The sequence below is a fragment of the Botrytis fragariae genome (assembly GCF_013461495.1).
Source record: "Botrytis fragariae strain BVB16 chromosome Unknown tig00000045, whole genome shotgun sequence".
Taxonomy (NCBI): Eukaryota; Fungi; Ascomycota; class Leotiomycetes; order Helotiales; family Sclerotiniaceae; genus Botrytis; species Botrytis fragariae.
In genome coordinates, this window is record NW_023500991.1 from 1735517 (window position 1) to 1746828 (window position 11312).

An 11312-nucleotide genomic window follows, 5' to 3' on the forward strand; every position below is an offset into this window, starting at 1 on the left:
GAGGAATCACTCGCATCTCTCATGGTTTTGTGTCTTAGAGTCCAGTGAAACGCGAAAGTCCTCATTGCATAAATATACCCATCCAGATCCTCGAATTTCCTTTCAGTTGCTCTGCAATTGTCTCACATTACTACATTGACTATCATCGAACTACAAGCTGAAGCATCTATCCTCCACTCCAAATCAAACTATAATTCACCCTTCCATCTTTCAGCCTACGTCATGGCCACTCTCTTCTGCTGTAATTCCCCTGAGTCCTTTCGTCCCCAGCAACTCACCCACCAACAAAAATTCACCAGCTTCAAAGCCTGGGCTGACTACCCTCGCTCCTCCTCCGTCACAACTCCCAATGACTTGGGAGATAACTCAAATCCCATCACTCCCACCACACCATACGCCATCCAACTTGTTCAACAAGTCAACTACGGTCCTCTTGAATCTAAACGCTACTTCATTCCCGATGAAAACTCCCCAGGAGACTTCATCGAGATCACCGAACAACATCTGATCCAGGCCAATTACCAGAAGTTGAACTCGTAAGTAAATCATCCAGCTATTTCTTGTTTCGATACCAGTGCTTGTGATAATGAGAATGCATGTTATAATACGGGAAATGATGAATTGCAAACTGACGAGTAAGTAGATACAAGAACTTCAAATGCACCTCTCACAATAAATTCTTTGAGGTGAATTTGTATCAGAAGGATCCGGTGAATGTTCATCACTGGCGAGCAAACATTGCGAGACCGGCGGGAGATATCGATCTTTGATGCGCAAATTGGAGGGGAGAAGTGAGGAAATTGATCTGTAGTCTTGAGTTTCTTGATTTTTGTTGTTTTACTATGCTAGTGATTTGGAAGAATATCATGACATTTGCTGTGCTGTGCTGCTGGGGTGTGATATCAGTCCAACGAGTCTTGGGATGAAATACAATAGTTAGTTTCGCAGATGTGTGCAGAGTTTTGTACGGATGTGGATGCCTTTGATTGATAATTTCACAATTTCACTCAATTATATTCGTCATGAAAGGAAGAGGAAGATGTACTCCAATTTACTAGTGAGACCCTGAATGCAGTCGGGAAATTCCATGTGGCCCAATATATGATATGTGTATCAAGCCATTTGACATTGGTCGGAATCTGGACCATTGTAGGTGGGATTGTAGGTGGCTGCTGTCGAAGAGATGGTTGAGAGTTGTGTTATGGTGTGTGAGAGGGGGAAGTTCATCAGATAGAATGTCATCTTCCACTCTCATGGCGAAATGCATTCCCATGCTCACATACAAATTTACCTACTGCATGAAAACAATTCCTCCCTTCCGGGAAAGCTTTTGATCTACGCAGTTACAATCACAATCACAATCACAATCACAATCAGGAAGAAAACCAGTAATATCAAAATACAAACTATACTGTAATTCTATCTATATTGATTTAAGTTACCCAAATTACCCTTTCGAAAAAGCGAAAATAAAAAGACTTAAAATACTACAAAATAATGGATATCAAAAGAAAGAAAGATAAATAATCAGAACCAAAATCAAACCAAACGAAATACCATACTCATACTCGTACTCGTAATCATGAAACATTAACATGAATGATGAAGAAGAGAACTCGTGAAAATCCAAAAAAGAAAAGCAAAACTATAACAACTCGTAAACACAAACATAAACATAAACATAAAAATCATGAAAACATCAAACCATCAAACCATCAAAAAACTCATAAACCCACAACACATGACCTCCACCCCACCAATCACACCCCCTTAGAAAAATGCTCTCCTCGAAAACCTAACCTTCTTCTCCTTCTTCCCCTTCTTCCCACCAATCTTCTTCCTCATTCCCTCTCCCACTTCACTCACCCTCCCCAAGAAATCCATAATCAACACCCCAACCCATCCCAACGCATCACTCGCCCTATCCCTCACTTTCGACACAAACAGACTCCATCTCAAGCGCAACGTCGCCAACTTCCCGGGTCTGCGAAATCTCTTCTCGTTATAATTCATTCCTGCATCAGTTTTTTTCGTCCTGGAAAAATGTCCCATAATTCGTGCTCGCGTTGATTCTTTTGCTCCTGTTGCTGTTCCTGTTTTCGTTTTCGTTTTCATTCCCATTTTCGCATTGATTTTCTTCTCTTTTTTCTTTTCCTCCTCGCTCGAATCCTCACTCTCATCTGCATAGTGCGCGGTAAACCATGGAAAAGCAGGCGCGCGCGCATCACCTCCTCTCAATCTTCCTCGCACCATAACCGCCACTCTGGCTTTCAATCCCTCGCCGCCCCATCTCCCCCTTCGCTTATTGTCCTGCCGGTGCTCCTCCCCCAACTACCCCAGAATTCTGCGTTTCCACCGGCCCCTGTATCCCGCTCGCCAAGGGCAGGGCTCCCGTCTCCCCGTCCTCGTGAATCGGCTCCATGGTCCCCTTCGTTGGGGATCCGGGGGGCTCAACTGTGTCTTGGGAGGCAATTGCGGGGGGTTCGCCAACGATGTTGATGTTTGCGTGGTTTGGATTGGAGTTAGCCCTTGAGGTTGCGCTGGAGTTTGGATTGGAGCCACGACTGGGATTTCTCCTGTCGTAGCTGAAGCGTTTGCCGCGGAGGCTTCCGCTTCCTGACGCGCGAGCGCTTTGGCTTCTTCTTGTTGGATTCTCTATTGTCTTCAATCAGTATGCTATTCTTCTTTGTCTAGAAATCGTACAGAATGTTTATCCATCCATCTCCGAATCCAAGACCCTCAAAGCAAAGTCGAATGTGTGAGAGGGTAAAGATAAGGAGAAGAGGAGTAAGTGAAAGGGTAGAAAATAGGTCATCCAACCTGCAATTCGAGGCGCGACGTTCACCTCTTCGTCATCATCTTCCGATGACGTGGAACAAAAACGCGAGTGACGGTAGGAAAGAATTCGATGTCTCACCTGATCCAGAGTCATTCTCTTTTTTTCCTGTTTGGTCTGTGTTGGACTTGGGACTGGGGTTGCTGCGACAGGAGCGACGGGAGCAGCGGGAGCAGCGGGAACAACAGGTGTAGCTTCTGCTGCTGGTGTTGCTGCTACAGCTCCGCTTGCAGTGGGAGTGGCGATGGCAGCTTTCTCATCAGCTTTTGCCTGTTTCTCCATCGCCCTCTTCTCCTTCATTGCCAAAAGTTTCTCTTTCAACCCCATCACCTTTGCTTTCACACCACCATTACCACTCTTCTTATTAGCATTCTCCTTCTCCACCATGATACTCTCCCCCGAGACACCACTATCCACAGTCTTGACCCCTTGGCCCTTCCCCCCCTTAACTTTCTCCATTGCCAAAGCCGGTCCGGCCTTAACAACCCGTCCAACACATTTGCCTCCCTCTCTAAACCCCTGCACTCCAGCTGCAAAATGTACTTTACAATCATACCAATCCTTTCTCGCAGTCATGCACTTCTTCTTCTGCGCGTAAGCCTTCTCAGCCTTCTGCGCATTCTTGTATTCCTTTGCTGCATCTTCCGTTTGTGTGTGCAAATCCAATGCTGTTCCTGAAGCAGCTGGTTCGGCTCCTGCGGCAGCCTCAGCAGGTGTAGTGGGGAGAGGATTAACAGTATTTGTGGGAGCCGGGATCGGTCCGGTGGTTGTAGGAGTAGAAGACATGTTTGAATTTGTTCGAGAGCGAGAACTGCGGGGACGAATGGAGAGAAGACGACAGGTTATGTGCGGTCTCTGACGGGGGTGTGAGTGAAAGATTTTGAAAGATTTCCGAGGGCCCGGAGCGTGAATGCTGCGGGTGTAGTGTGTGGGATTATGTGATTATGAGGATGGGGATGAAGTGCGCTTGTCTGTTTCTTGTCGAAGATTGCAAAAGTAATAAAGACTCGAGATGATGTCGTAGTCCGAAGAAGTGAATAGAATCTGGGTATCTGGGTATCGAAAAGACAATCTTCTTAATGACAGCTACTAAAGACAACTCTTCGAAGAAAAAGAAATAGGAAAAAAAGGTGCGAACGTCTCCCTTCATAAGAACTCCCAAGAGCCAATTTCGTCATCGCTCCATCCACCACTCTCCATCGCATCCACCGCTACCATCCCAACGTCCCTCATTTCATCTCCAAACCAAGCGCGTCAAACTTTCCAAAACTTTCCTCAAAAATCAATAGTACTTCATATCCCTTTGAAATTACCTCCTCATGCTCTTTCTCCCCACCCAACCTCCACCAACAAACTTCCATCGAGCATCCATCCTCCTTCCCAAACCGTCCCAAGTGACACGCACATAACTAGGAACTTGCTCGCTCCCCCCCTCTCATCCATAATGCCAATCCTCCTTCTCCCCCAATTCATTACTCAAACGGTTATTGTGCATGAATTCCCAAGCGTGCGGATCCCTGTCCCCGCGCAGCCCGCGCATGATTTACAAATTTCATCTCAAGATTTGCGCTCGGTGGATAAGGTAAAACAGTCTAGAAGGAATCTAGAAAGCGAGGAAGGAGAGAAAAAACGTTGAGAGTTTTCTAAATTCCAAATATGGTCTAATTCATTATCACATCATCAGCGTGTGAAGAAAGAATGTTATGTGATTGATGCATAGATCGATAGACAGAACAGAACAGACAAGACACCCACAGCATCTCGTGATCCGTAAGCGATTCGGAAAAATAGGAGAATCCCAAGAACCCGACGAATTCATGACGCGTTCGCGAAACCACTCTCATGGATAATTGTCAATTAGCACGTGTTTCCAATCTATCCAATCTAGATAGTCTTGTGTCAAGTCCAGCATATACCACGAACTTTCCAACCGGACTGTCCGAACTCAAGTAAAATATCTGCTATGCAATGTATGCATTCACCATCGCAAACAACCGTTATTTCAAAGAGAAGCATTTGAAATCTTCTAGTGTACCGATATTCTTCCTTTTCTCCCACGCCTTACGCCTTACGGGGAACGGAGAATTTATCGTATAATTCTTCATCCACTTGATTGTCCGAAGTAACACTTTTTCATATTTCAATAGAGGCACCGATCGATCTATAGGTACTTGGTTAATTTCTCAATAAGAATCACTGTATGCAAGAAGACTAGCTAGCCAATTCTGGTATACTTAAGTATACAACAGCATACCTACTAATCACCACTCAATCTAGATTCTCTACTCTCTAATACATACCATGATTTTAATTACACAAGTTCAATCTTTAAAGTATAGAATGAGCATAATCATGAATTTCGGATATCCATATATCCACCCGTCCCTCCGTCCATTCATTCACACCTACCTGCCAATCTATCTATCTATCATTCCACCCTTTAACCATTCCCTTCGATTTCGGATATTGAGTTTCTCATACTCTCTATGCATTAAACGGGAGACTTCAGCCGATACACCTATTCCTATTTCGATTTCGACTTCGATTTAGTGATTTGCTCTATCCTCGATCCTCCACTCTTCTCCCCATCCTCCGTTCGACATTTGCATTTAAGATCTCCCAAAAGTCCAAAGCTCAAAAATTAAAGTTCATTTTTTAGGATGAAGAGATCCTTGCTCTCTAACGCGTCGTGATTCATGTGTAAGGTCTTTCGTTAGTTTCTCTAAAAACGCTATACTCACACAAGTAAATCGTAAAAAGGGCCAAACAATTAGGAGAGAAGGAAAAATTATGTTTCCTGTGGTTTAATCTGTCATAGATCTACCACAACTGACTGATAGAAATCGCCAGCTAGCCTTTCACAATATTCGGCCTTAAGATTTTTGTAACCACATCTCTGATCTCCTGTCCCATTCCATCTCGAACTCATTCCCTATCACCTGCCTCATACCCCCCCCTTCCTTACCTCAACCCTCTCTAATCCACCCATTCCCCCCTCTCTCCCCCTCGCCCAACTCATCCAAATATGGCCTCTCCCGAATTCTCCCCCTCAAATCCTAATTCTGCCAACTTCTTCAAACGATTTTTATCCCTCTTCGCCTCCATCGCCCTCCTCTCCTTATCCAACTTATGCACCACCTCCGCATCCGCTTTCTCATATCCTGGCGGGGCCTCATCATCTTTATCCAAATCTATTTCGCCCAGCAACAATACATTCTCGCCGCGCACGAGAAACAGTCCGCGGGGTATATCGGCGTAGAGACCAGGCCGCGTTGCACCTTGAGGTGAGGAGGGAGGGGGAGGCGCAATGAATATCCGTTCGACGGTAGATTGGAGGACGATGTTTGCTGTAGTGAAATGTTTAGTGAGTAATGTGATGTAATACGATGTGATGGGGCTGGATGATAGGAAATGGGTATATACCGAACTGATCCCAACTTCGGAGTATTCCAATAAGTTTCCTGCCATCGCGGAGGGAGATCATAAGTTTCTCTGTAGAGTGAAAAGATTTTGGTTAGTATATGTATGTATCTATCGTCAAAAGGCTGTGTGTGCATCTTCTCAAGCCATAGATCTACCACTAGGAGACTCCATGCAAGTAGCCATAACACAACCAGTATTTCCAACATGGCTTCGCAGATCGGGAAATCTTACTATCAGTCAAGTCAAGCAATTGCGCAGCAGTCGTAAACATTTGCGCCGGGAGTTGCTGATTCGGTGGAGGAGGTATTATACCAGCTCCTAGAGCTGGCATCTCAGCCCCTCCTTCTGGGCCTTGATATGTCGGTTGTTGATCCATCTAGTCGGTATCTTAAAGGTAAAAAATCGATTATCGTAATAGTGAGAGTTTCAACCAATCCATTCCGCGAGTGGACGATAAAAATCTCCAAAAGTTGAGGTTCGTGGACAAGATGAATAGTTTGGTTGGATGAAGTGGAAGTAGAAGATTCAATGGTTGTGGTGATAGAGAGTGACCAATTGGTTGATAGGCACGCACTGTCAAAGTTGGGGTAAAGAAAAGACGTCTTGGGAAAATGGATCTGGGTTTTACAATTTGATATCAGGATGAATTGAATAACGGCCTTGTTTGGAATGTTGTGGTGTCTATTTATTGTTCCTATCTAAACTTGCAAAGTGAAAGCCCCCGAACTTATTACTTGAATGAAATATGATACTGGTACCTACCTGTGTATGCTCTTTCCCTATCATAGTTATTTTGGAAAGGGGAAAGAAGAAATGCTATGAAGGACATTGCTCTTGAAGACATCAGAAAGTCCTGACTATTGTATATCTCTGTATCCCTCCTTGGATCTTAATGCTAATGATCTCTCCCTAATTTTTGATGACAATAATGTAAGTACTTGTTCCCTAGAATTCCGCATTCAAGATGCTATTACTCCTCCAGTGCTAAGTCAAGGTTGGTAATGATATTGCTCTTTATTTCTCTATATATATATTATTCGATCTCGAATCAACCCTTCCTCCTTTCCCTTTGTTTTTTTTTTGTTCCCAATGTTAATAGAAATTTCCATGGACTGTTATTAGTATAAACACTGTCCACTTCATTAGATATAGCAAGAATAGTGCAAGTTAGCACTCAAGTACTTCAATGAAGATCTCAAAATGTGATATGTCATGGCGCTTTTTGGGAGATATGTAACAATGAAGGTGTCGAAAAACCTCAAAGTAGGTAAATATATGATGTTCAATAGAGAAAAATGACCATAGAACAACATGTGAGTGATGAGAACACACTGCATTAGATCCGACTTTATTTTGCCATCTAGTGCAGACGAAAAAAGAAGAGTAAAGCAGCAATTTTCTTGAAGAAAACCAACCAACCAACCCAAAAATAAAATCCTCAAAATATCTTTTTTACTTATTTTTTCAACGGAACCCGGTATCCATAACTCGTTGAATTAACACTGCAACTGGTGTGTATACGGTACGTCCGATCTCAAAAACTTATTATTGCTCAGTCCCGACTCGATCGGATGGAAAGGAATATCTTTTCTGTATCGTCGTGTACTGTGTACTGTGTGTATCGTTGTCTCTTCGACCGTTCTACTACAGCGAATTGTTGGAGAATAAACACCGGGCCCCCAAGGCTACCGTTGAATGGTACAACGTTCAAGAGCCTGTAATAATTCTGGACGCTCTTGAAGATCCTGTTTTGCCTCTGAATATGTCGCCCACTTTCGATTCCTCTTATGCCTCTCTGGCCATTCTGTCTCTTCGCTTGTAACGGTGACTTGGAAGAATTGGTAAAGTGCTTTGGGTGCATTTTTCGAGATTTGTTTGGCAGTTCTGGTTTCGGTGATTTGACCCAAATCATAATCGACGGTACAAACTATTCCTGCCTCCTCCCATGCTTCACGTTGTGCTGCTTGAATGCATTCTTCATCAGTCTCCCATCCACCTTTGGGTAAAACCCATGCGTTCCGACGTGTAGATTGTATAAGGAGGACGTGAGTTTTTGCTTCGTTCAAAGGGACAACTCCCGCAACGAGTCTTTCTCCTTCTGGGCCATAACCTGTATTCCAAAAGGAGGATGTAAGCCTATGAACATTCCGGATGTGGAAGTAGGAGAATGTCAAAGGTAAGAGGTAAAAGGTACGAATGCGCCAAATGTCATAGAGGAATTGCAAAACGTACGTTGGTTATTTCTCCCAGTACGAGATTCCATGGGAAGGCCTGTTGCCATGATGAAGGTGATGCTTCACCTGTAGGGTGCTGATGCACAGTGCAGGAAGCACAATTCGTTGTTGTAAATCAAATAATTAAGAGTTCGTTGAGATAAAGTTCGGCTGCGGGAGGGAGTTGAGTAGGCTACTGTAACTTTTTTTTTTTCTTAAAAAAGGATCAAGAAGCGCAATCGTGCATGTTATCTTGTAGTAGGCTGGGAGGTAGATTTCAATATCAAATCGAAAATTTGATTGGATCTTGTCAGAATTCAGAGACAATATTGAATCAAATTGCAATTTAATTGATTGTCATTATGTGTTGCAAATGTATCAGACAATTTGAATTTTGAAGAAGAGGAGGAGGGCGAGGACGAGGACGAAGACGAAGAAGAAGGAGAAAGGGGTTATAAGTTTATGAGTGTGTATGCGTGTGTATGTATGTATGTGTACGGGATGTGTGTGTGTGTGTGTAGAATAGAGTCAGTCTTCTTTGAAGAATTCTAAATAATGACTGACTGGACTCCAATTGGAAAGTACTGGCTGATTTTGAAAGTGCAGGTGAGGTAGTGAAGTGAAGTGAGGTGATGTGATGTGAAGGGGTTACCACTACTCAAATCAAAGTCCAGAAAAGCAAAGTAAGTACAGTACGAGTTACGGCAAGGCTTGCTACAACAATAAAACATCCACTCGTTTTTCTCACTAACCTAATTAATTTTAAAATATTTCCAACTTTGTATGAAAGAAAAGGTTCGGAGTAAACGGAGAAGGAGAGGTCAAACCGTCAAACCGTCAAAGAGAGAGCAGGAGGGAGAAAAGAAGGGCTAGCCTCTAGCTTGCTTGGGATACATGTTCTTGATATGATATTACAATATACCTAGATAGTTCCGTGTCTCGTGCCTTTTTTCCCAATATCGGCACTGGAGTCACATTTGTAGATTTTTTAATTATATGTATATATGTATATATATGTGTGTGTGTATATATATAACTAAAATAGATCAACACCTCAAAGGAGAATTGTTCATCTCTACCTAGGTCATTGGTTGATCGTGGTTGAGAATGAAGCAAGAATTACAGCAAGAAGTATGACTATGTATGTGTGAACTTGACAATGAATCATCCTTGATATATTTCGAGTTTACCTTACCTATCTGGATAGCATTACCATTATAAACCAAGGCGTGGGTAGCAAGAAGGTAGACGGTTGTAATATCCTCCTGGTTTTATCTAAGCATGGAAATTGGATGCGTCAACTGCTCCGTAAACTTGGCAAAAGAATCTAATGGAGCTTGGTGACGGTGAATTCCAGCCAGGTGTGAATGGGTAGCACGATCTAGAAGCTGTAAATGATGAGTGGCGTTTCAATATAAACCTTGAGATCAATAACCACCCAGTACAACCTGCCTATCGCTACATTGAATTCTAACCTGTCCTGTCCTGTCCTATCTTATTTGCATCAAAAAGCTTCAATCTCGATAACCGGCAATGTATCTAACCGGCAATATATCTCTTTACTACATATCGTATCATTCGGGAATCTCAAACGACGATTCCTAATTTGCTTATTCTTTCATTCCAAGACTGAGTGGGGGTTTACCGAGCCGTTGTAATGTTGATACATGTATCATCACATCCACCACGCAGGTGAATATCTTAACTGGGGAGGTAGGCACTTTCGAGGCACTTTTCCTTGTCTGTATGGTGATCGATAACGATCGTATGTCTCGTCTCCTGATCTTCTCTCCAGCTGGCGACTAGAAAGTACAAACTATTGATACCCGTCAAAGGAATCACTGCCACAATGATTAGGGGCAAAAGGGATTATCGCTAGGGAATATACACCTTGTTAATTCTACGCTAGACACTACTCTGTAGATACCTAGGTGGGTAAATTGTACCCTGTTTGTCCATCTGAGTATCATACAACGTACTCACTTATTCTCATCTACAATCGTTCAACCGACCGATCACTTACTTTCTTTACTAGCATCGAATTGCCTGCAAGCCCATGGAATAAGCAACACCTAGATAGATCGAGCCGCAACAGCCGCAACCAGTACAGTACAGTACAGTACATACATACATACATACCGGCATCAGCACCAGCATCGGCATCGGCACCGGACCTGTTTTTCCGTCAAAAACAAAGTCAGCATATCAAATTCACCAATCCTCATAATTGGTTCGACGGAGAGTACAGAACAGAGTGCAGAACCACATGCTCCTACATACAAATTACAATATCTGAGTATCAAAAAATGTATGTCATTCCCCCGCCAACTCAAAAATCTATCTTTTCATGCTTTGACTGTTCGATTGTTGTACACAATTTTATTGATATGGATTGGAACTTATTGGAATAATTAACTTACCAAGTCAAACTCCATTCTAGTCTCGAGCTCTCACGATCTTTTCTTGAGCGCGGGCTTGACAACACAAACCCAACTAACAACTCCCACTCTTTACTCTACTCCTGATTCCACTACCGACTCTCACTCTGTCTCTCACTCTCACTCCCACTCTCATCTGCACTCACTCCCACTTCAATCCGGCGAATTATCTACCCGTCCGTTTCCATACAACAAGAACAACAACCGCACCATCATCATCACCATCATCTCACAGCCAATATCGGCCTTGTCACCTTGGGCTGTTTCCACATCATGCAAACCCCAGTCTCGCTTCTCTCGCCCCTTGGTAAGTTTTAACGTTTGTTATTGGAGAACCAGAGAATCAGAAAGAAATCCCATTTTGGATTCTGGTATTCATCATTGGCCAATAAATTGACCTCG

The 11312-nt window shown here is 43.2% G+C and overlaps 4 protein-coding genes across 4 annotated transcripts; 1 reads left to right on the forward strand and 3 right to left on the reverse strand.

The window, feature by feature from the left end:
* Window positions 1-222: 222 nt before the first annotated feature.
* Window positions 223-770, forward strand: Bfra_003720oa (putative mfs multidrug transporter protein; the record flags this gene model as incomplete). Its single annotated transcript, XM_037334126.1, has 2 exons — window positions 223-536; window positions 644-770. The coding sequence occupies 2 exons, from the start codon at window positions 223-225 to the stop codon at window positions 768-770; spliced, it is 441 nt and encodes a 146-aa protein (XP_037194213.1).
* A 1000-nt stretch (window positions 771-1770) lies between these two features.
* On the reverse strand, window positions 1771-3622 carry Bfra_003721 (uncharacterized protein; the record flags this gene model as incomplete). The annotated part of the gene is made up of 3 exons (XM_037334127.1): window positions 1771-2296; window positions 2357-2655; window positions 2918-3622. The coding sequence occupies 3 exons, from the start codon at window positions 3620-3622 to the stop codon at window positions 1771-1773; spliced, it is 1530 nt and encodes a 509-aa protein (XP_037194214.1).
* Window positions 3623-5851: 2229 nt separating this feature from the next.
* On the reverse strand, window positions 5852-6635 carry Bfra_003722 (putative lsm domain-containing protein; the record flags this gene model as incomplete). Its single annotated transcript, XM_037334128.1, has 3 exons — window positions 5852-6183; window positions 6260-6328; window positions 6491-6635. The coding sequence occupies 3 exons, from the start codon at window positions 6633-6635 to the stop codon at window positions 5852-5854; spliced, it is 546 nt and encodes a 181-aa protein (XP_037194215.1).
* A 1309-nt stretch (window positions 6636-7944) lies between these two features.
* Bfra_003723 (putative nudix family protein) lies at window positions 7945-8540 on the reverse strand (the record flags this gene model as incomplete). Its single annotated transcript, XM_037334129.1, has 2 exons — window positions 7945-8369; window positions 8492-8540. The coding sequence occupies 2 exons, from the start codon at window positions 8538-8540 to the stop codon at window positions 7945-7947; spliced, it is 474 nt and encodes a 157-aa protein (XP_037194216.1).
* Window positions 8541-11312: the final 2772 nt, after the last annotated feature.